Below are 23950 nucleotides of genomic sequence, written 5' to 3'. Positions count from 1 at the left end.
AGAGGCCAAACGCGACATCTTTATGAGCTAAATGCTCCTACCCTCACCCTTACACCTTAGGTCTGCAAAGAGAACGGAACGGAAATACTAAATGTACATAATTTTCTTACACCTTTTCATTTATAAAACACTTAACATCAAAATTTCTGGGAAGCATTTCATGTTTACCTTACCTTCCAGAAGCTTCCCTCCTATTTGCTTTCTCCACTTTTATTCACGAGGACATTTAAAACCCTGTCTCTGTGGAGCCCCACCACTGTGCCTGCTCTTTTGTCCCCAGAGGCCACGAGCCCCAGGGGATGCCCCCGGGGAAGTGGGCAGCTCCCAGCTCCCAGCTCTAGGATTAAGTCCCCTTCACGGCCCTTTGGGCTGTCCCAGACATGACCAGCAGCCCAGGAAAGGGGTAACTGGCTAGAAATTGATTAGGGGAAGGGTACAATACCAGAAAATCTGTCCCAGAGGACTCCGAAAAAGGAATTAAAAATATCTAAAGTAAAGTCTGTTATGCCCAGATGACTGCTAAATGACGGCCTGGGCTATCTGTTTCCCAAATTGTCTTATGCTGCCCACATTTCTTTTGGCTAAACTGAGCTTCTCACAGACATGAGGAGGCCTCTGGTCTTCCTCCGGCGCCTCCACACCTGTCCACACTTCCCGCTTGCTTCCTGACCCCCGGGCTGGTTTGTGTCCACTTGGCAGCCCAGCCATGCGTGCCTTCCGAGCAGCACGGCCTGGCCCTCAGCCGCTGCCCCACAGACCCCCCGGTGTGGGCCTGCCTTTCCCCTCCACAGACCCGGAGCCTCGAGCAGAGCCCGCTGGGCACAGGGGTGCGGGCATCACCCTGAGCAGACGTGCGGATGTGCTAGGCTCCGACCCCCGGGCGGAGTCCCCGGGGTCCTGTGGACACCATGTGGGGTGAGGGCTCACCCCGTCCCCGACAAGCCCACCCCCATGTTCCCAGCCCCCGGCTGCGGGGAGAGCTGCACCTACTTTTGCAGTGTGTGACGTTGGTGGAGCCATCGAAGTCCGTGCTGGTGTTGCCTGGGCAGGTGATGCAGTGGTTCTGGCCAAACTCGGGCTGGTAGGTGCCCACGGGGCAGCGGATGCACCGGTGGATGGTGGTGTTGTAGTGGTGGCCCGGGGAGCAGTGCACTGTGGGCCGGGGTCGGGGGACAGGTGGGAAAGGGCAGGGGGCATTCTCCCTGGCGCCTCCCTGCCCTTGAGGTCTGTCTTGGTGCCGAGGTCAAGGCCCTTCTTTACCACCCAGTGGCCTCCCATCACCCGCACGCAGTCCTGGCCCTGTCCACAGCTGTGCGGAGTGTGGTGGGCCGCCGGGAGCTGGGCAGTGAGCCCCGCAGACCGAGGCCCGCCCCTGAGGTGCGTGTGTTGGGGGGCAATAAACGGGGCATGAGATGTTGTAAGGCCAGGCATGGGCTGCTCAAGGGGCGCAGGGATCTTGAGTGGAGGCTTGAGTAGTGTGGAGCTGTCTGGGAGGCCATCTGGGCGGAGGCAGTGGCCAAGCTGGGCCCGGAGTGGGCCGTGCGCGTGCTGGGTGTGGCCAGAGGGGAGGCCACAGGCCACGGGGACGAGCTCCTGGGGCCAGGGGGTCATGCTAGGCTTTGCGCTGAGGGAGGAGGGCACCTGGAGCCACTGCATGGTCCTGTCTGATGCTCTGGGGAGGGTTGGGGTGGGGGAGCGGCAGGGGGACAGGTAGCCTGGCTCAGGGGGCAGGAATGGGGCGCTGAGAGCTCATTGCTCAGAGCTGCTGGCTGGGGCTGCGGACAGACTGGATGTGAGGTCAGAGGGAGAGCACTCGGGGCACTCCAAGTTCTCCTTGGGCACCTGGCGGGACAGAGCTGGTGTGAGCCGGGGCGGGGGGCACTTTGCGGCAGAGATGAGGGGCTCTGGCCACGTGGGGTGACAGGTGGGTTGCTAGATATGACCGCGGCTGTCCCCTGGCAAGGAGGGTGTAGCATCTTGTTCAGGACAGAGGCGGGGCTGGGGACAGAAAGTGGGGTCAACTGGATGCTCTTTCTTTCCAGGTTCCAGAGTGAGTGCCCAGGCCGGGGACCCCAGCACTAGCAGGTGAGGGGTGGGTGGGTGAGACTGGGTGGGGCCTGGGGCCACGGGGCTGTGGGAGGTGCCAGCTGGGAACCGATTTGGCTCCAGCCTTGATGGGAGCAATGATGGGGGGCAGTGCGGTGAGAGGCTGAGTAGTGGGGTTTGGGAGAGGGTGGGGGGAGAGGAAGTGGCGTCCAGACACTCTTTCTACAAGGTTCAGAGTAAGGAGGAGAAATCCTGGCAGGAACTGGAGGGCAGATGGAGTTTTCTCTTCTAGAAGGGAGGATTCTGTCTGTTCCCAAGAATATCAGGGTCAGTGGGTGGGAAGAGGCCCTTGGCAGGGCAGGAGGCAGGCTCATCAGGGGGACTCGGTGACCATGGAGGGGAAGGTGCGGCTAGATAGCAGGACCCCCACGGCCCTGAAGGGAGGGTCTCCAGGTAAGGTGAGACGTCTGACCTCGCGCCACTGCCCCTGCCCGCCCTGCATTTCTTCACCCCCTCCACCCCCCAAAACTTTCCTGTGAGTCAGGCTCAGAGCTCCCGTCTGTAACCACTGTGCCTGCCTGGCTCTCCCATCTGAGACCCTCGGGTGGGCTTGTGTGGAACCCCGCTGTCCCTGTCCTGGCGGCCTGTGGCACGGTGCTGGTCACCGTGTCCACTGTTGGCAGCCCTGGGCTGCCCCTCTGCCCTTGGAGATCTGCCACCCGGGAAATGAGAGGTGTTGAGGGAAAACGTCCCTGCACAGCCCTGCCGACTCACCTTTGGCCTCACAGTCTTGGAAGGAGACTGTGCCCTCGTGCTTGGTGAGCAGCCCCCCTCCGCAGGGGAAGCACCCTGTGCGCCCAGGCTCAGGCTGGTACGTGCCCACCGGGCAGGCCTGGCAGGGCCTGAAGCCATCCGGGGAGAAGAAGCCTGGGGAGCACTGGCCTGAAAGTCAGAGGTCATGGCTCAGGTTGATGGGGCGGGGGGCGCCTCGGTCCAGACCCTGTTCTCAACCCTCACCTGCCCTGGCGGAAGGGGACCACGGCTGGGGGGGAGGGGGGACTTGGGGAAGGGGCCTGGGCTGCACAAGGCCCACCCCCACCCAGTCCGGTGCTGCCAACGGCTCAGGCACTATGGGGCCTTGGCCAGGCGTGGCTTCACCTCTCCCACTAGCAAGAAGGGCTATGGGTTGAAGAGCAAGGGGCTTTGCTGTTAAGCTGGGAAGTGTGGACCCCACACGTGGAGGGGAGAGGTCGGAGGGGCTCCCCCAAGGGGGCAGGCCACACTGTGCCTTCCACATGAGGAAGTGGGGTCCAGGCTGACCGGCCTTGTCTGTCTGCAGGGCTAGGCCAGGGCAGAGGGAGGGGAGTCTGTGAGGTCCCTGAGGGCCTGGCTGAGAAAAAGGGAGGGGACAGCACACCCAGCATTAAGTTGGGATGCAGAGGGTGCTTTGGCATTGAGTGAGGGGTGGGTTGAGGGCCCTCTCGGCCCAGACCCTGAATTCTCTGCTCCCACCAGTGGCTGCTCTCTGCTCTCAGTCACCGGCCCCACTAAGGGCAGAGACCACACTCGTGGAGGGCACCGCCAGCTAGCCCGCAGGGACTCAGGGCTGGGCTCCGACCTCTTCCGTACCCCAGAGAAAGCTGGCTGGTGGTCTCCACTGCCCTAAGGATCCTACCCACCCACCCTCGCAGGCACACCTTTCCCCACCCATTGTCTTGGGTGGTCCCCATGAGGGCCGGAGAAGGGAGGCTGATGGGGGGGAGTGTGAGCCCGTATCACAGATGTGGTTAAGTGAGGTGGTAAATGTAAAAGCTGTTTGCAAACCAAGTTGTGCTGGTAAACTGAAAAAGGGCTTTCCAAACCATCAATAGGGCAAACTGTAAAGTTCTTCATGTAGAGAACAGTTCCTGCCAAGTATATGGGACCCTCCATAAAGCCTTTTGATAATGATGCGGTGCTCGAAACCATGTAACATATTTGGTCAACTGTAAGGCACTACATACCTCCATTATAGACAGTAAGTTGCCCGTAAATGACCAAGTGTTTATAAACTGTAAAGTCCTTTCCAAACTGCATGCTGCTGTTCTCGGGTGCACTAGGCACAGCCCAGTGCTTGCTGGCACACAGATCCTCCAGGGCACCAGTGCCCTCTGTGAGCGTAGCAGCCTGAAGTCATGCCAGGCTCTGCACACGGCAGGGAGCTTTACAGAGTATCACCAGGGACTGGGCCTTTGCTTCGGGGACCTCAGTAGAGACACGAGGTGCCCCCGGACCCTCCCCCCACCGCAACCCCCAGCCCCGCCCTCCAGGGGGGACCCGCACTCGCCTCCACATTCGGATACGTTGCGGGCACCAGCCAGGCCGAGCCCGTCGCTGCTGGGGCATGGCGTGCAGCTGAGTTGGCCGTCCCCATCCTGGTAGGACCCCGGCGCGCATGGCACACACTGGCCAGGCTCTCCGCTGAAGTAGGTGCCAGGCCCGCAGGCCACTGCAGAGGCAAAGTGGAGAGATTGCCGGTGGCAGGGGTGGGGAGTGGTGCCCAGGTGGTCTGTCTCCTGGTACCTCAGACCCAGGCTCTGTCCTCCCAGATAGAGCACATCCCTCGTCCCTGTGGCTCAAAGGAGAGCTGGCGGTAGGAACAAGACAGCAGCCATCTGTGAAGAGCCCGGAGGCCTGACCCTGGTCTCCTGCCCCGTGCTGGCCACTCCTGCTCAGCCCTTCATTCTCTCTCTGCTCTGCATCCTGCCCTCCAGCCCTGACCTCTCGGCCTGCGTACTAACCGTTTCCCGGCCATCCTACGGGCATTTTGTCCAAACCCAGCTCTCCTACCCTCCTTTTTCCTTCCCTGTCGGGTGTAGCGGCCATCTGGGGACATGGGGGTGGTGCGGGGGGGGGAGGAGTGACAGAGGTGGGGACAGGGAGGCCTGGTGGCTGAGGGTCGTCCAGGCTGGTGTGGTCGGCTGCATATAGCAAACTGATGAGTAAGAAGACTGACCAAGGAAACGAGAGAGGGAGCCGCATGTTTCTCTGGAGAAGAAATTTAGAAACATGGAAAGAGGGGAGGTTAGAAAGAACTCTGAGCTATTGAATTGGAGGGATTGGTGTGAACGCATGGTTTTCCAAACACACACACACGCACACACACACACCCCTAGGTACCCATCTATAGCTATGGAAATACACATATACACCCATGTACGATATACACCCATACTTTCTAGGTCTGTCCAATGAGAGAACCTGGAAGCAAGGACACTCCAGTAGCAGCGAGGACCCCAGCTTTGGCATCTGCATATCTTCCTCCTCTAGGGGTCCAGGGGTTCCTGACTGATTGCGAAGGCTGGGGCAGGGAAAGTACAGGTTTGGTGCCCGAGAATCCTCAGCGAGTGATGGGGGCGTGGGGTGTGTCCAAAGGATGGGGGAACCGGTCTGACAGGGAACTTTACTGGCTACACTGGGGATGATCTGAGCACTGAACTAAGTAATCCCAGGCTTGGATTACAACCCGGTGAAGAACAGAGGAGTCTCTGAGTCCGCAGTGATATAAATACACGGACATGTAGATGCGCAGAGGCATCCGTAAGTGAGGGGGAAGGGAAAGGTTCCTGACAGGAGAATGCTAACTAATACACAGGGACCAGGGCTGGCAGGAATAGAGGATACCGTCCCGCAACCATGGGAGACGTGGCTGCTTTGGGAGTTGTCACTGAGTGCTGCTGGCGGGGAGGGTGTCTGATGGGGAGCAGGATGTTGGTATAAATTCAGAATTACATCCCCAGCAAATCCTCCTCAATTGCAGAAGGGGAGGCCTGGGTCAGTATCCTGTGCCTCCTGACGGGGGCGCTGAAGAGCAGGCGGCCAGCGCGGTTTCCTGCTGAGACCGTCACGGACACGTGGGATGCGGCCCCGTGAGGGTCATCCTACAGCAGGAGGACAGGAGACGCAGGGAAAGAGCGAGGGACTGCTCCACACTGAAGGAAGGAGAGACAGGACCCTGAACGTGCAGGACAGGGGGGAACTGGGCTGGACCGCGCGGGCTGGACCTGCTCGAGGCAGCACACGGGGGCACCTGGGTGAAGAAACCATGGAAGTTCCTTGTTCTGCCTGGCCATATTTCCCAATGTTAAAATAGAAGAAGGGAGCGCCTGGGTGGCTCAGTCAAAGTGTCTGCCTTCCGCTCAGGTCGTGACCCCGGGCTCCTGGGATCGGATCCCGCCGCGGGTTCCCTGCTCAGTGGGAAGCCTGCTTCTCCCTCGGCCCCTCCCCCTCCCCTTCCTCGTGTGTGCTCTCTCTCTCAAATAAATAAAATCTTAAAAAAAGAGAGAAAAGGATGACATCACGAAGGCCCCTGCCCTCCTGCCATGCTCACTCTATCGTTCGAGCCAGAGTCCTTCCTCCCCCCCAACACCCCTAAATCCCGCCTCTTCTCCAGTGATCCCTAGTTTATCTCTCTGGCCCAGCCTATGCTTTGTGCCCCAGATTTGTGGCTCCAACCACCCTAACCATTCAACGTCTTCACAGGGACGACTCACGTGTCTGAGCTAGCAAATACAGACAGAACACTCCGGCGCCACCAGCCGCGTCTTCCCCAGGTTCCCCAGATCAGAAAATGATGCCACCTCTGCCCCGTGGCCCTTGGGGGCTGCCCTCGAAGCCCCTCCAAAGTGCTCTCTCAATCGGTCTCGTTCCTTCTTGTCCTGCTGCCAGCCCCCCACTCCCCGTTCAAGGCTCCACCGACTCCCGCTTGGCCTCCCTTCCCTGCTCCTCTGCTTGGAACCTTCCTGTGGTTTCCACGGCACCAGAGTAGCACCGCTGCCCGCGAGGCCCGCAAGGCGGCTGCCTCCCCTGGCCTGTGGGTGCGCTTGCTTGCTCACTGGCTGCCTTCTTTCCCCGGGAAACGTGAAGCCCAGCAGAACAAGGGCTCTGTCCACTCTCCTGCAGCTGTGTCTAGACCCAACCCCTCTCAACAGGCCAGCTCCTGGGGCTCTGGTCAAGTCCCCTGCCTCCCGGGCCTGGACCCTGGCTGGCTGCCCTCTCCGAGCTCCTGCCGTGCGCCTGGCCTCCCCTGCTTCCCGGCAGCCTGTGCTGTAGCCCTGGGTGGCCCTCAGCCTCGCATGCATCTTCGCTCGGCTCCTCCTCCGCCCTCAGCTCCCACGCTGCCTCGGCTGGGAGGCCCTCTCTAGCCACACAGACTAGTCCCCCTGCCCCTCCTGCCTCTCCGCTGTGGCCGTGCTGCCCTGCGCTCTCCCTGTCCCACCCGTCCTCGGGATTGTGGTGAGGGTCGTGCGTGCAAATGTTTGCCCAGCAAATGCTTTGCCCAGAGCCTGGCACCAGGGGAGTGCTCTTCAAATGACAGCCATAATGATGAGCATGGGACTGCTTCTCTCTGGCAGGCTTCTGTCTCGCTGTCCCCTCCCAGTGTGTCTGCTGACCCAGGCCCCCCGTGGAAGGCAGGGCAGAGAAGGTTTGCCGAGTGGGCATCCCAGTGGCCACGGGCAGGGACGCACCGCATTTCCCGTCCTGTAACACCTGGCCTGTGACGCACGCCCCCTGGCCCTCCAGGGCCTTGGCCGGCCACTGGGCCATCGCGTACTCTGTGCCTGCGACCTGGACGGAGAAGTGCTGCCGGCCGATGGACTTCCGCAGAGTCTTGATGGCGGCCTGCAGGCTCTGCTCGGCGCGCTTCCGCATGCAGTCCGCCTCACAGGTGTCTGCAGGGGCGGGAGGGACGGTGACTCACAACCCCCTGGGAGCGGCCCCTTCCCCGAGCTTCCACCTCCACCAGGCCTCGGCCCCCAGCACGTTCATGCGGCAGCCGGGGGCCGAGGCACCATTGTGGCGTCCATCTGACAGATGAGGAGACTGAGGGTCCAAGAGGTATGACCCGCTCAAGGCCACACCGCGGATCGGAGGAGAAACCGGGCCTCCGCCATGGCAACGCATCACCTCCCCAGGACACAGCTCACGCACGGGCACTCCTCCCTGCCACTCAACACCCTCGGGGCTGCCACGATTCCCAGAATGCCCAGCTCTCTGGCCTTGGACCCAAGGCCCCTTGTGGTGGGGCCCCTGCCTGCCTTGCCAGGCCTCACCCCCAGGCCTCCGACACCCACTGTGAACTCTGCTTTCTAGCCACCCTGTCCGGCTCACCGCCTCCTGAGCACATCCCATTCCCTCTGATCTCTGTGCCTTTGCCTACTGCATTCCCTCTGCCTGAAGGTCATTCCCTGCCACCTCCTCCAACCTCCCCCACTTGGTGAACTTTGATTTTAAGTCCTGATTCAAATCAGTCTTCTGGGAAGACTTCCTGAGCCCCTCTCTTGGGGAGACCTCTCAGCTCCGGGTCCTGTTTGCTCTCACGCCCCCACCACCTAGCGTCTCCCTCAGCACCGGGTGGTTTGTATGTGGGTCTGTGTCCCCATGGCTGGGAGTGCTGCCAGCACAAGGACCCGGTCTGGTCCCCTCTTTCCAACAGTGCCCGGAGCTGGGCACACACAGCACAAATCTGCTGACAGATCTCAAACTTCTCTGTCACAACTCAGCACTCATTTACAGCCAAGAGGAAAGCACTGATGAAACTCAAGCCAGCATTACAGGCCCCTTCTGGAACCTGGGAAAGATAGGCCCTTGGCTCAGTTGTTCCAGAAACTCCATAGGCACGAGCCCTTCCAGGCCCCAGCGAGGGCAATGAGCCCTTCCAGGCCCCAGCGAGGGCATGAAGGGTGGAGAGAGGCCGTGTGGCTGTCACTGTGGGCCCCTGAGCCCCGGGCCTCCTCTTCCATCCCGGGCTACCCGGCACCTACCCCCACCCCCCAGCTCCCCCACTGCCTGGCTGGCCTCCACCTCCAGTAGCCGTGGCTCAGGTGGTCGCCCAGCTTCACGCCCGGCACAGCCCTGCCGGCCCTCCCCGGCTCCTGTCCTCCCTGAGGCCTTCCGCAGCCTCTCGCACCTGACGCCTCTTCCATCTTTGTCTCCACCTCGAACTCTGCTGTGATGTGGGTCACCTCCTTGGATGGGGACTTTTTGCCACGGCGCCTCTTCTTGGAGGAGTCACATTTGAGGGTCACAAAGGTCAGATGGCAGTTTTCTGGACAAAGAAGGGACCGCCATGGCAAAGGTGGCACAGGGCAGGAAGCGGGGTCCTACAGAGCCCTGCGCACAGGTTACCATCAGCAAGGCTCCTGCTTTGCCTAATAGTCTGTGGTGCAGAGGGGGAAACTGAGGCTGGAGGCCAGGCTGGCTCGAGGTCTCATGAGGGGTTTGTGGCTGAGCCAGGCCCTGCACCAGCCCTCCAAGTCCATCACACTGCTGCATACGGAGGCCCTCACACATATTTCCTTAGCGACGCCCCGGGGAAGCTCAGCTCCGTGGGGCTCAGCCCAGGTTAGGTCTGCTTGAGGGCTGCGCTCTGTTAGCTTTGGGGAGGAATCCTAAGGTGTTCAGGAATCTTTGTGGAAACAGAGCTGGGAAGCGCTTCTCCTGGGCCCTTCTCACCGAGATTTCCCCGTGCTACTCTCCAGCCTGGAACACCCTTCTTGGCCTCCCTCATTCCAAGAGTGAGCCACTGAGTGAGCCCTGGGAGGCCTTCTGGACACAGTCAGGCTGCACACAGCACCTGCCGTGGGGGAGCTCATCTAACCCAGGGTGAGGCAGGGACGATGGGCCCCAGGGATGCTGGGGGGCCCAGATTTTCCACTCCAATGCTGGCCTTCTTCCCAAGGGACACCACCACCGTCTACAGGGCTCCAGTCCTGGCTCCTGGGGCTCAGGGACCATGATGGTGAGGACGAAGAGAGGCCCCCCGCCCTTGGAAACCCAGCCCCGCTGGACCCTGGGCTCCCAGCTCTCAGGCGCGGGGACCCCCACCGCCCCTTGTGTGGGTTCGCACCATGGCAGCCCACTCACCCAGCAGCAGCTGCCTCAGGGCCTCCTTTGCTGGCTCCCGGCTGTGGGGCCGGAGGTGGCACTTGGCGTCTCGGATCTTGAAGCGGGCCTTCTGCCTGATGGGGGCAGGCGCACCTGGGGAAAGCCCAGATCCCCCCAGGTGGCAGCCTCTCTCATGGGCAGGGAGGCGGTGGGGCCGGGGGGGCCACAGAGGGAGTGCCTTAGTGTGAGGGGGCGGCCAGCAGGACCAATCCACTGGGGGCTGGGGCTGGGGGGACCCTGCTGCCTCATTCCTCTCCCTGCACGGCCTGGAAAAGGTGGGAGCATGGATGGTGGGGCCACGCTCAAGCCGGGGGGGGGGCCTCACGGTCGGGGGTCTTCTGTGGAGGAGGAAAGGCAGGCCTCCCACCTCCCCCCCCACTGCCCAGTTCACGTGGCTCATGCTGTTAGGAAAGGCGGCAGAACAGAAGAGAGAGGGAAGCAAGGAAGGGAAGGGGCTTTGAAATAAGACACATGCCCTGAGCTGCTGATTCCTTCCAAGAGCAAATTCCAGCCGCTTGGATAAAGAACCGACAATCACAGACACTCAGCATCACATCCTGTATGCATTAAATGCACACAGATGTCCCCATGGCATTGGATTCAACCTCCTGAATGGGAAAAGCGGCTGAAGACACGCCTGCAGGCAGGGGAGTCGGCTGCGCTGTGCGGACGGGGACCTGGCTGGCGGGTCCCGCAGGGCACAGGACTTCTGGGACCTCATGGTCACAGCGGAGGTGACTCACTTCACTGGAACGGAGTCTGAGACCCGAAGAGTCCTAGCAGATCAGAGTCACCGCAGCACCAGCGTGTGGCCCAGAGGTCCTAGTCCTGCTCTCAGCTCGCCAGCACCGGGGATCATGCTGGGCCGGTCCCCAGGCCAGGAAGTTCTTCCCTAGGTAGTGCCCCTCCCTCCCGTCCCAGGCTAGGGCTGGACGCAATGTCCAGGGGTCACCGGGTGCAGGCAGCCTGGACAGGCCGGCGGCTACCTGAGCAGCTGGGCCCAGTGCTGGAGCTGGTGCTGTTGCGCTTCGGCAGCATCTTGCCCTGGAGACCCGGGACGCCGCAGCTCAGGCTGTAGCTGTTTTCCGAGTCTGCAGAGAGGCCAGGGGTGAGACGGAGGCCTCAGATCCTGGAGGCCTCAGAAGGGCTGCTGTGGGTAAGCAGCTGGGAGGGAATGAGCCCACTGCACTTGTGGAGAGGGATGCTGTGTCCCATAGGGAACCAGACGGTGGGCCAGGATCTCTCAGTGATCTGGGCCAGGCGGCCTCATTCCTAGATTGGGCTCTTTCCTGGAGAACGGCAGGGAGGAGGGGCTGGACCCCAGGGAAGGAAGCCCCCCACCCACTCCCTCATCCCTTCCCGGGGATGGCCTCAGGTTACCTGGCACGAAGAGTGAGTGGGCTGGGCAGGAAAGGGAGCAGCTCTCCATGCCGCCCACCTTGCTGCAGGACAGCTGGGCCCAGGGGGAGGCCTTGGCCCGAGAAAGGCACTTGCCCGTCTCTGAGGAGGGGGAAGACATAAGAGAGGGCTGGAGGGGGCCAGGGTGGAGGCTTCTGGAGGCCCTGCCCCTGAGCGTGGACCACTGGGGGACTCCTGCCACATCCCCATCCCGTGGCCAGACCCTGGTGGGAAGGGCCTGGGAGATGGCGGGGTCCACGTGTACTTGGACGTGTGGGGATGCCGGGCCCAGAGAGCTGGCTCGCTCCTCCCTCTGACCAGTCCAGGCTGTCTGTGAGAAGCCTCACGTCACAGGCCCAGACCAGAGGGCACAGCTGGATTCTCCAGAGCAGCTGTCCATGCTCCTCTGCGTAAGGGAGCAGGTGGAAGTGACTCGGGCTTCTTGGCAGTGACCGACTTCTAAGCATGTGAGGGTCACTGGGAGTCCCTCTCTGGGGCAGCTGCTGGACACATCCATTAGGTGTCCGGAGATATCCCAAACTAAGCTCTTCAGAGTTTTGCGGGTGTTTTTTATTTATGTATTTTTTATTTTATTTTATTTTAAAGATTTTATTTATTTATTTGTCAGAGAGAGAAAGAAAGAGCACAAGCAGAGGGAGTGGCAGGCAGCCGGAGAAGCGGACTGCCCTGCTGAGCAGGGAGCCCGATGCGGGACTCGATCCCAGCATCCTGGGATCGTGACCGGAGCCGAAGGCAGACAATCGACTGAGCCACCCAGGTGTCCCTCTCAGACGTTTTTTAATCTTTTGATTAAAAGGACTGACAGGTCTATAGCCATGGAACTCAGAACTGGTTTTATCCCCGTCTGGCTGGTCAGTGACAACTGGCTGAAATGGGCACGCCCCTGGAAGTGCCCCTCAGAGGCTGTTGTCAATGGTCGAGTCGCTCGGGTGAGCAGGCTGAAGTAGGAGACTCAGCCAGAAAAATAAATGGAAGTGGGAAATTGCCAGTGTGGGTCATCTTCAACATGTGGCTCGACGGTTTCAAGGAGTCTTAGAAAGTAAATAATCTAGAAATAAAAACAAACTCACGGCCCTCCAGGTAAAACAGCTGGCCCCCAAGTAAATACAGGACTGAAAGTCCTCTGTTCCCAAAGAATCAGGAATCTTCAAGTAAAACCACCTGCAGATAATGCAGGACAGAAGGGCCACCGGAAGAACCAATGTTCCCGCTGGTTGAGAAGCAGAAGGACAACCATCTACAAACTTCCAAGGGAGACTAAGCCCCCGGCACTTCCTTGGACTTTCTCCAAATTCCTAAAGGGAATTGTCAGTGATTACTGGTGGACAGCAACATTGCTTTCTGGTACCAATGGGGGCCACTCATTGGGAGAGGCAACCATCCCAGCCCTGAGCGTGGGGGCTCTCGCTGGGGGGCTTTCACTGGGACTCCAAGGACGCAAAGCATTGGCAGCTCCTTCCCCAGACCATTTCTCAGGGTTATGTTTGCCTCGAGCAACTTCGAGGGATGAGGGAACATCTCCTTCTAGATAAGGAGCAGCCCGGCTCTGTTTGCCATAAAAGTGGTGAGTTTCCCAGGCTGGGTGTCCCTCGGCTGTGATGCAAGTTCTCCACCTGCACGGCATCGAGGGGGCAAATGGAACTTGGGGGCGGGGCGGGGGAACCCACACAAATGTGCTTTTTATGCTGGTTGCTGTGCTGAGTACTGAAGTCCTTCGTCTCTGGCCCCGGGGTTCCGGGACGTCCAGGGCACCTGGGACACAGCAGCAGGCTAGCTTACGAGCTGCATGTAGGCAAAATCTCTGACCCCACCATATACACCCATTAATTCCACCACCACTGAACACCAAAGCCCAGAGAAAAGTTTAAAGTCACCTAAGAAGCAAGAGGGAAGGCAAATTGACTGGCGATAAGTGAAAAAAAGAAAAAATTCTGTTTGCCTTAAAGTAAGGATGCCTGGTTGTGGGGAATATGGATGAAGATAGTAAGAGGCGGCCCTGAACGCAGACAGGAAGTTGCAGAAGGCTGGGAGGCCATGACCTTGATTTGCTCTGGTTTACTAAAAGCACTGAGGCAGTGGACACTCTAACAAGCCTTGGTCCTTTCCCAAGTTCCAACCTGTAATTGCTCTTTGGGAGCCATTATCAGAAGGCAACCCTCCCTTCCGTGGGTCAAAGCCCCTACCCATGTCGTGGGGCAGAATCTCCTCTGCAAATGGAACCGCCAGCTAAAATATGTCTCCAAATAAATACACCTAAAATATATCTGTGAGGTTATTTTTAGAAGTCCCAGAAAATTCTCCTACGCATGATTCAATTTATAGCTGATAGGAGCCTTCATATACATATTACGTATGATTCAAAAACAGGAGCCCTGGGGCAAAGCTTCCACATCAGCAGAACAAATGGAACAGAGCCCAGGAAGAGTCCAGACTGCCATAAATTTTTCTTTTTTCTTTTTTTTTTTTTGGTATGAACATGCAAAAGTTAGGCCACGCTCTCAGGATACAAGCTCAGCAACACAGCAAACATCCATGACCAAGGCTTGTCCTCCCTGCCTCAGGGCAATGCCTTGGCTAACGTAGTTGGAGCATCTTCAGATCTCGTCCTAGAATCACCTTTATTATTTTTTTATTTTTATTTTTTTAAAGATTTTATTTATTTATTTGAGAGAGAAAGAGAATGAGAGAAAGCACGAGAGGGAAGAGGGTCAGAGGGAGAAGCAGACTCCCCGCTGAGCAGGAAGCCAATGCGGGACTCGATCGCGGGACTCCAGGATCACGACCTGAGCCGAAGGCAGTCGCTTTAACCAACTGAGCCACCCAGGCGCCCCCTAGAATCACCTTTAATCTGAGGGTACCACATGCAGGATGACCCCCACTGAGAACTGAAAACACCCAGTATTTTCTCTGCTTGTCATTGAACGAATTATGGTATTTGGTTCCTTTATCCTTCTCATATTACCGCCGAGCAACTCCTACCCCTTCCTGACAGAGAAACTCATCTCTGTGTGTCTGTACTTCAGACGTGCTCATATCCAAAACAGATCTTTTGGACATTCCATACCAAGTCCTGACTCAGTACTGTTGGTTGATGGCACGCATCTTAATAATGAAGAGACTTCAAAAATTCGCATGGAAACTCAAAGTAAGTTCAAGAATAGCCAGATCAATCTTGAACACAAAAAACCAAGTTGGAAGACTCTCGTTTCATGATTTAAAAACTTACTATAAAGCTACATTAATCAAGACAGTGGGATACGGGCATCAGGACAAACGGATCAATGGAAAAGAGAGCCCAGAAATAAACCCACACATTTATGGCCAATTGATTTCAAGAAGATGGCAGGATAATTCACCGGGGAAAAAGAATGGTCTTTTCAGGGCGCCTGGGTGGCTCATTCGTTAAGCATCTGCCTTCGGCTCAGGTCATGATCCCAGGGTCCTGGGATCGAGCCCCGCATCAGGCTCCCTGCTCGGCGGGAAGTCTGCTTCTCCCTCTCCCGCTCCCCCCTGCTTGTGTTCCCTCTCTTGCTGTGTCCCTCTCTGTCAAATAAATAAATAAAATCTTTAAAAAAAAAAAGAACGGTCTTTTCAACAAATGGCACTGTGACAACGGGTTTTCCACAGGCAAAAGAATGAAGGTGGACCCCTGTCTCACACCATATACAAATTAATTCGAAACGGATCGAAGACCTAGGTATAAGAGCTAAAGCTATAAAGTTCTTAGAAGAAAACAGCTGTAAATCTTTGGGACCCTGTATTAGGCAGTGGTTTCTTAAAAATGACACCCAAACCACAAGCAGCCAAAGAAATAAAATGGATAAATTGGACTTTATGAGAATTAAAAACCTTTAGGCTTCAAAAGACACCATCAAGAAAATGAAAAGACAGCTCACCGAATGGGGAATATCTCTTGCAAATCATGTATCTGGTAAGAAAGTCATATCTAGAGTATAGGAAGAACTCTTATAACCGAATAATAAAGACAGATAATACAATTAAAAAAATGGGCAAAGGATCTGAATAGACATTTCTTGAAAGAACATCTACAAATACTCAATAAGCGCATGGAAAGGTACTCAACACCCCTGGCCATCAGGGAAATACAAATCAAAACCACAATGAGAAACCATTTCACCCCTCCCTCCTCAGGATGGCCATAATCAAAAAGTCAGGAAACAGCAAGGGTGGCTGAGGACGTGCTGAAATCGGAACCTCACACACTGCTGGTGGGACCTCCAATGGCGCAGCTTCTTTGGAAAACAGGCTAGCGGGTCCTCAAAAGTTAAACCCAGCATGGGCGCACGACCCAGTAATTCCACCCCTGGGCGTACACCCGAGGAAACTGAAAACATATGCGGACACAGCAGCGTTCTTCATGGCATGCCCCAAACTGGAAACAACTTACATGTCCGTCAACCGATGAGCGGATAAACAAGACGTGGGCTAAGCAGACGGCGGGACATAATTTGGTTGTCAAGAGAAATGAAGCAGTGACACGCACTATGACGTGGGTGAACCTTGAACATATTACACTACATGGAATAATAGGGCCCCATGTTATACGATTCCACTTATGCCAATTGTCCAGAACAGGCGAATCCATGGAGACAAAAGTAGATGGTGGTTGCCTAGGGCTGGGGGTTGAGGGAAAATGAGGAATGACGGCTATGGGCATAGGGTTTCTCTCTGGGGTAATGAAAATGCTCTAAAATTCATTGGGGTTGTACAGTTCTGTGATTATACTAAACACCACTGAACTGCACACTAAATGGGGGACTTCTATGGCATGTGAATTATATCTCAATGAAGCTGTTAATAAAAACAAAAAACAAAAGGAGGAGAGATGACGCTAGGTTGGATTTACAAGAACTATCCAGGCTGGAATAATGTCCTAAGGGACTCATGTTGGCTCTAGTGGCCAAACCTGTGGCCGTCTCTAGGGCATGTTCCGTTGCTGAAGATCAAGGGTAGCTCTGTATACTGACAGCTGTAGTGTTCAACTTAGTGATGCTCTGGAAACAGAGAGGTTTACTGCCCGTAACCGAGACACCACGGTACGAGGGATGGAAGTCAGAGGCAATGTCTCCTGGGTCATCACGCTAAATGGGCTGCTCTGACCGTGATCCCTAGGCAAGGACTTCCGACAGACAGCACAGAGACACGGATCCATGGAAAAGGCGTGGGGATTCCATCGCAGACACACTGTGTTTGCCTTCCTACTCTGAGAAGGAGCCAAGTGGAATAATCGCGTTGCAAGCCCCCTGAGGATGGTATCCCAGTGAAACCAGGATGGCCCCCGGGACCCACCAGACCACCTCACTTGGGCATGGGCTAATGTTTCCTTTATGACAACTCATCCCAGGGGGGACAAACCAGCTGTGGTGGTAGACGAGAAGGTGAGAAACTCTCCCAGGCCAGCAGAGGAGATGAGCAGTTCAAGGCTCACCTGCAGTCAGCAGAATCCTGGGTAAAGAGTAAAAACCAGAACAAACCCTAAAGGACTCCTTGAGCATCTCCAAATGGATTTGACGGATTATAACTGTGTGCTTATAATAGCATATTTACTTTCTGGATGAATTAAAGCAGTCGCTTGTTGGGAAAAACGGAGCACTCGTAGGAGCTAAAATATTACTAGATCCCGTGTTCCTTATTTGGGATAGTCCAACTTATTTATTTAGCAATATGCAGACACCTTTTCCTGGGAGGGTTGTTCATAAATCACTCAGAAGTTTCACTGTCTTTTTACTCCATATCTTTTGGGAACACAGAAGTGGATTTTTCAGAACTTACTACGCAGTCACAACTTACAGATCTTGAACTGGGGTTCTCAAGAGAACCCCCGGAAGCAGTCAGTGCACACAAACCAACTATTTCTCAAGATTCTCAGGACAGGCAGAAGATGATACATAGGGACGGCTCTCACCCAAGGCCACTGGAATAAATTCTCCTTGATGTTTGCAACCACTGACTTGCACATGCTCCTTCGCAGGCCTTTGTTCTTGGTTCTTCGGGTCATGCTCTCCTACCTTACACGTTTAAGATTATACGCTGCGGATCTGCTCTATTATGCTTCCCTCACCAATGATAACTGGCCTGGATCTAGGCCTTGCTAGCGAGGGCCACCATCCTAAATCTTTAACATCAGTCCCCCAAGCTATTGCTGGGGAAATCGGTATTGAAAGCTGGTATAAAGTACGTTACACAAACCTTATTAATTACGACATTCTCTGTGGGCAATACATAGAAGAAGAGAATGCCCACGCGCTGGGAAAGGTGGATTCAGCTATCTTGCCATGTAGCTGACTAGTTCTCACAGCAACACCCCAGACAATACCCCTACAGCTTCACTGAAGTGGATCCCATCTGGTACATGGGGTCTGGCTCATCAGTGCCCCCTGGGACCACAGCTGATGGTTCTGGGGGGCTACTAGACTGTTCCAAGTCCATGGCTCCCCCAACCCCTCAGTGAACGATGCCATCTGCAAACCATCTGCGGACAGAATTCCCTTCCGAGGGACACAAATGATACCTGCTGAAGCAGACCATGGAGGCTGTCAGTCCCATCCATAGGAATCGGGCAGCTCCAAGTGGTCATCAAAAATGTGCCCCTCGCCTTGGGCGCTATAGTAAATAAGACAGCCCATGGCGTGGTGTGGGGGGCATGCCGAACCAGGCTGACTTCCTAGGGCAAGCACTCAGGGTGACAGTGATAACTTGGATTTTCTTTTGACCAATCAGGGGGGTCGTCACTGCCAGCCCTTCACTCTGGACCTGGATTCACAGCACAGGTGAGGTGGGGCAGTCCATGTCGAGGTTATAAGGGAAAGCAGCTTGCACACTGATGGCAGACTCAGGGAGTTGGTGGAATCAGTTTTCTTGGTCAGCCCTGGGAACTCTTGGGTCTCGGGTGTGGAGGGCCTTCCAGAACCTTCTAAGAACACTTTCAGCTATGCTTGTTCGTCTCAGTCTTCCCAAATCTAGTGTCCAGAATGCTAACTGCTTCTATGTAGTCACCACAGTCCTAGCAGATGACTTAGGAGAAGTGCGATAAAGTCACCCTGACTGACAATCAGACCTCCACCAGTGACTCTTGGAGCAGGGTCGGTGGCCGTGTGAGGACCCAGACAAGCCCCAGTGGCCGCTCCTGCAGCTCTGACAGAGGGAGAGACAACTGGTAGGGTGCTGAGGATAAAAGCGCTCCTTCCCCATACACCTAGAGAAAGCCTGCTGGCCCGACAGCTTTGGGAACAAGTCAACACCAGACCTAGCACGACCCTCATCAATCAGCAGACATGCCTCTGAAAGCCCGTCCAACCATTACTTTCCAGGCTCGGAAAGTCAGCAAACTGGTGGCAGATTCCCAGGCAGGCTGGAGTCAACCCATCCGGCCTTAGTTCCCAGCACAAGCCATGCTCCGGGAATGCACACCACTTAATGCTTCCTCTCCAGCACAGCCCCAGACAGCCTCCTCCCTGCAACTCCAGACGAGACCAGCGGTTGGCTTTGCTCACCAGGACTGCCTGAACAACACAGCGGTCCTTACTGAAGTAAGCAATACTTTCAGCTTTTTGGTATCAGATGCTAAGTGATGGTATCCATTCTTCGATACTCTCACTCATTCATTCAACAAATACTTACTCGGTGCCTACACTTGCCAGGCTCTGTTCTAGGTGCTGGGGATATAGCAGCGAATGAGACAGACAAAAGTATGTGCTCCGCTGTGTAAAGCATATATTACATATATGTATATGTCTAGCCGTGGGAAGTACAATGGGAGAAAAGAAAACAAGGAGGTGGGGGGTAGTGGGTGGGGTGCAAGGAAGGCCTCCCAGAGCGAAAGTGAGAGGGGCGAGGAGCCCTCCAGGCCGAGAGGGGAGCCCTGGCACGGCCATGTCAGTTGGGGGTGGGAAGCAACCTCGAGGTCACTGAGGCTAGCGTGGGGTGGACGAGGGTGAGGGCCGAAGGCCGTTAGGCCAGGGTCCAGTAGCCTTTGGGCCATTCTAAGAACTCTGGCTTTGCTTCCACATGAAGAGGAGTCGTGGAGAGCTCTGAGCAGAGGCGGACACATTCGGAGTCAGATTCAAAAGGCCAGCTCTGGGGGTGCCTGGGTGGCTCAGTCGGTTAAATGTCTGACTCTTGATCTCAGCTCAGGTCTTGATATCAGGGTCGTGGGTTCAAGCTCTGTGTTGGGCTCCACGCTGGGCGTGGAGAAAAAAACAAGTTTAAAAAATAAAATCAAAGGCTGGCTCTGGCTGCCCTGGGGATGTTAGGGCATGGCAGGGCAAGGATCTAAGAGCCATTTCGGGGCTGTGGCTCCAGCATCCACAGCAGGCCTGGCATGTAGTGGGTGACCATGTGTTTGTAGAACCAATGAATGTGGGGGATTGTCCAGAACTTGGCCTGGAGCTGCCCCAAGTCTCCGGAGCCCACCAGCAGAGGACGCAGGAACCCTGCGCTTGCTGGGAGCCCCCCCCCTTCCCATCCTGGACCTTGTGGGGCCGGTGGCCTGGGCAGGTGGCGGGGCTGCGGAGACCCAGGGGCTCCCCTCCAGACTCTGATGTTGCTGCAGCCCGAGCGGCCACCCTCTCTCCTCCCCCAGCTTCCTGGGCAGGACCAGCGGGAGATGGGGGCGTGGAGGCCTCTGTGCCCTCCGAGCTTCTAGCTCCTCCTGAGCCCACAGCCTTAGCTGCACACACTGACCCCCAGATCTTCACCTCTGTGTCCCCCTCCCCCTGTGGGTCCGTTTCTGTGCCTCTGGCTGGAACCCAGCACGCTCCCCCGCCCGCATCCCCTCTTCTTCTGCAGGTCCTCCTTCCCATTAGCCCCATCCCAGCAGCAGAGATTCCCTGCCGAGAACCCCCCTCCCAGGCGAGGTAGGCCCTGCGTTGTTCACCCCATGCTCACCCCGCCCTGAGAGGTCACTGCCCTTCCCATCCAGGCACCTGGCGGAAGCGGCGGAAGCCAGCGCCCAGGCCCTTCTTCAGGGGTCCCAGCGGTGGCCCACCCCAGGGCACTCACCCACACAGTCCTTCCGGTTCCAGTGGAGCCGCCTCCCCGCGGGGCAGACGCATTCGTAGCTGCCCTTGGTGTTGACACAGCCCTGGTCACAGCTCCCGTTGTTCATGCTGCACTCGTCCACATCTGGAAGCACAGGTGGGAGGAAGGGCATCAGGGCAGGAGGTTGGCTGGCAGGGCAGGGCCACCCAGCACCAGAGGGCCGAGAGTCCCCTGACCCTGCCGGCAGCCGGCCACGCATCAGATGCAGACAGGCGGCCGCACGCGTCACACACAGGAGTGCACACACACGAGGCTGATGGACACGGACACCGACCCCTCCCCCTCCCCCAGGAACCCCAGCCGTTTGCCGACCTCCAGCAGCTGCACCCAGACTGGGGGGGGAGGGCAGAAGGTGGCAGAAAATTCAAGTGCCAAGCAGGTCTCGCGAGGCAGGGGCCGTGCGGTCACTCTTGCTGGGACTTTGGACAGGCTGTTTCCCTCTATGCAACGGGCCCCAGGGTGAGAGAAGCCACTTCCAACCCTTCCTGCCCTGGCCACCAAGGAACCAGAGCACCCGCTGGAGATGGAGAGGGGGCTGGGCCACACTCATGCTGGGGTGCCTGGCTCTGAGCATCTGGGCGGCCTGCAGTCGGAGCGGCAGGCCCAGGGGAGCCAGTGCCCAGGTTTTTGAGGTCCCTCTAGAAGAATCTGTAGCCCACCCCAGGAGCCCATTCCCCCCCGCCCCCCAACACCAGTTGTGCCCGATCACTTCACACCTGACCACATCCGACCTGCCCAGCTGCCCAGCAGAGGGAGTGTGGTGTCAGGAAATGAGGAGACCCTCGGACGTCGGGGCCATTCTTGGCTCCCCCACCTCCACTTGCCATGCCTGCACATCTCCAAGTCCCATCATCTGTAGCTGAATACTTCAGAACCTTCCCCTTCTCTGCACACCTGCCCCCCTGCCCGAGCTCAGTGGCTCTGGCTCTCATGCCTGGAACCCTCTCCCTGCTGGTGCCCTGGGTTCCGCTCTCCTGAACACGTGGCAGCTAGAGTGATCTCATTACCTGAACGTGCCCATGTCACACCCCTACTTAAACCCTCCAATAGTCTCCCATTGCACGAGGAAGAAAACCCAAATCACCTGTAGGCCTCACAAAGCCCTGCTTCCTCCCTGTCAGCATCGTGCACCACATCCTCCTTCCCCAGCTGCTTCTGGGTCCCTCCGTGCTACCTCAGTGCCTTTGCATATGCTGATCCTTCTGGCATGCTTTCCCTCATCTTGACCCAGATGCTCCTCCTTTAGGACCCCCCCCATCTCCATACGCCGCCCTTCTCTGTTGTCACCCTCTCCCACTGGGACGAATTGTCTGTGGGATTCTGTGTAGTGGCCATCCCCCGTTCTGGACCGAGGTTCCCTTGTAGCTGACATTTCTGGGGCCTATGCCCACAGCCTGGCCTGAGGCCTGCCACCTAGCTGATACTTGCTGCTCCCTGCCCCCATCTTCCCACCTTGCTCTTGGCTGAGCCCCTCTGCCCACCAGAACCTGGCCTTGCTTAGGTCCCTTCCAGGCCCTCTGGAGTCAAGGTCAGGGTCAGCATAGGTGGCCATGCGGCCAGGCGCGTGCCTCAGGGGGAAGGTGGCCCTGGCGGGCGGGCTGCAAACCTCCGCAGTGGGTTGTCCCATAGAGTGTGTAGCCACGGTGACACAGGCACTGGAAGCTGCCTGGGGAGTTGATGCAGATGTGGTCGCAGGTCCGCTCGAAGGAGCACTCGTCGATGTCTGTGTGGCCACAGGGAGACAGTGCGGGGAGGAGTTTCAGGGCGCTGGGTGGACACGGCCTGGCACTCACTCAGTCGCTCAACGTGCATCTGCACACAGACAGTCCCTGGGCCCCCGAGGCTTATGGCACAGCTGATCCACAGTGAATGTTGGCTTCTGGTCACAGCCTGATTTTCCAGTTTGTCTCCATTAACCTTATGTTTCTGGGTTAGGAGCCATTTCCCATCTTTTCTGGAGGTGGGCAGGGTGTAAGTACTTTGGATACAAGTATTATGTCTGCCATTTTAATATCTCACATTCAGTTGTGATCAGGATGAATGTTTAATCCTCATCTACAGCAAATTGATGGGGGCTTGCCTGAGGAGACAAATGAACTGGAACATGAAACCAGGCCTTCTGGATGCCGACCACAGTGTGTTTTCCTATCACTCCAAAAGATCTCGAGAAAACAAGGAAAACAGCCCAAAGAGAAAGGGGTATGGGTGGGGGAATACTCTACCCATAAGGGATAACAAGAAAACCTTGACAGTATGTGAAATTCGATTCTGAGCTTCCTGGCAGCCAAGGTAAAAAGGAAAAAGGGTCACAGGGTGCATGTTACTGGAAAGGAGGAAATGAATCGCATGCTCCTAGAAGACAAGTCTGTCCTGGCCATAAATTCTGAGGAAAATGGCTCTCATAGGACAGCTGATGGCTCCTGAGGGCAAAACAGCCACTGACCCACCTTTCCACGGGCACTGTAGTTGGAGATCATTCTTTGAATATATTAGCTCATGTGACCACACACGTTGATGATATACGTGTGTTTGTAATAATTCTAGCACAAGGAAGGAATCACACTGTGGGTGCTCAAAGGAGGATGTGATTCCTCCCAGCGGGGGATCTGGGAAGATCTCCTGGTACTTGTGGCACCTGGACTAGACCTTGAAGGGTGGGACTAGCTTGGAAGGAAGGAATGGAAGTGGGGGAAGGGCACTACAAGCAAAGGTCGGGAGGGGGCAGCACAGGGCCTCCAGGGGAACGTGTGGAGCTCAGGGGGCTTGGGGAGGTGGCTGAGGTCCCCATCCCAAGGGCCTGAGTGCCAGGCAAAGGAAATTAGAGTCCAGGGTGGTGCTGGAGCAGGGCTGGGACATGGCCAGAGCCCCGGGGGGCCTCAGAGAGACGAGCCTGGTAAAGAGTGGAGAAGACTGGCTGGAGCCCAGAAGCAAAAACATCAGGGCCTCCTCCTCAGTGGTGGCCCACATGTCTCACGGGGCAGCTGGGAGTACAAAGTCAAGGGCCCCTCCCTTAGCCCTCCACAGAACTTGGCAAGGCAGATGGAGAAACTAAGTCCAAGTGTAGTGGAGTCTGGACAGGTGAAGTGCCCCCAGTGGGCCCTCACGCCCTAAGGGGAAGAGAGAGCCAGGAGACCCCTCAAGGAACGAAGAGGCTGAGCTGGGGAGGGGAGGTGACTGACTCGGGTCATAGGATGGGCTCAGGACAGGCTGGCCCTAGACCCTCCCTTACCAGCCTCTTGCTCTTGCCTTCCACTGTGTCCTTGGGAGAGCACATCCCGTGCCCCTCAGGGCCTCGTGCTGCCCCAGGGCCAGCCCTAAGCTGCACTGAGAGGCTCACTGAGCCATGTGCAGTCTGTCACTCCTCTGGGAAAATGCCTATTCACCAGTGACCCCTTCCCCAGGAAGCCTTCCCTGACCACTCTTTCCACTGCCCATCCTCTGGGCTCTCACTGCATCCCGGATGTCTCCTGGACTTGTGCTGGACTGTGATTCTTGGCTT

General features: G+C 56.9%; 1 protein-coding gene across 2 annotated transcripts in view; it reads right to left on the bottom strand.

Annotated features, from left to right (window-relative positions):
- Window positions 1–23950, bottom strand: part of SCUBE1 (signal peptide, CUB domain and EGF like domain containing 1) — a 142917-nt gene that overhangs the window by 9704 nt on the left and 109263 nt on the right. For both annotated transcript variants that reach the window (XM_027594583.2, XM_027594584.2), the window contains 10 exons: window positions 22058–22174; window positions 20413–20535; window positions 11353–11472; window positions 10959–11063; window positions 9952–10065; window positions 8996–9133; window positions 7554–7757; window positions 4373–4534; window positions 2821–2988; window positions 991–1152 (listed from right to left, as the gene is read on the bottom strand). In XM_027594583.2, coding sequence (XP_027450384.1) covers window positions 991–1152; window positions 2821–2988; window positions 4373–4534; window positions 7554–7757; window positions 8996–9133; window positions 9952–10065; window positions 10959–11063; window positions 11353–11472; window positions 20413–20535; window positions 22058–22174 — 1413 coding nt within the window. The remainder of the gene's footprint in view (window positions 1–990; window positions 1153–2820; window positions 2989–4372; window positions 4535–7553; window positions 7758–8995; window positions 9134–9951; window positions 10066–10958; window positions 11064–11352; window positions 11473–20412; window positions 20536–22057; window positions 22175–23950) is intronic.

The sequence above is a fragment of the Zalophus californianus genome, chromosome 9, assembly GCF_009762305.2.
Source record: "Zalophus californianus isolate mZalCal1 chromosome 9, mZalCal1.pri.v2, whole genome shotgun sequence".
Classification (NCBI taxonomy): domain Eukaryota; kingdom Metazoa; phylum Chordata; class Mammalia; order Carnivora; family Otariidae; genus Zalophus; species Zalophus californianus.
Note: the sequence above shows the minus strand (reverse complement) of the source record. Positions and strands in the feature narration are given on the sequence as shown.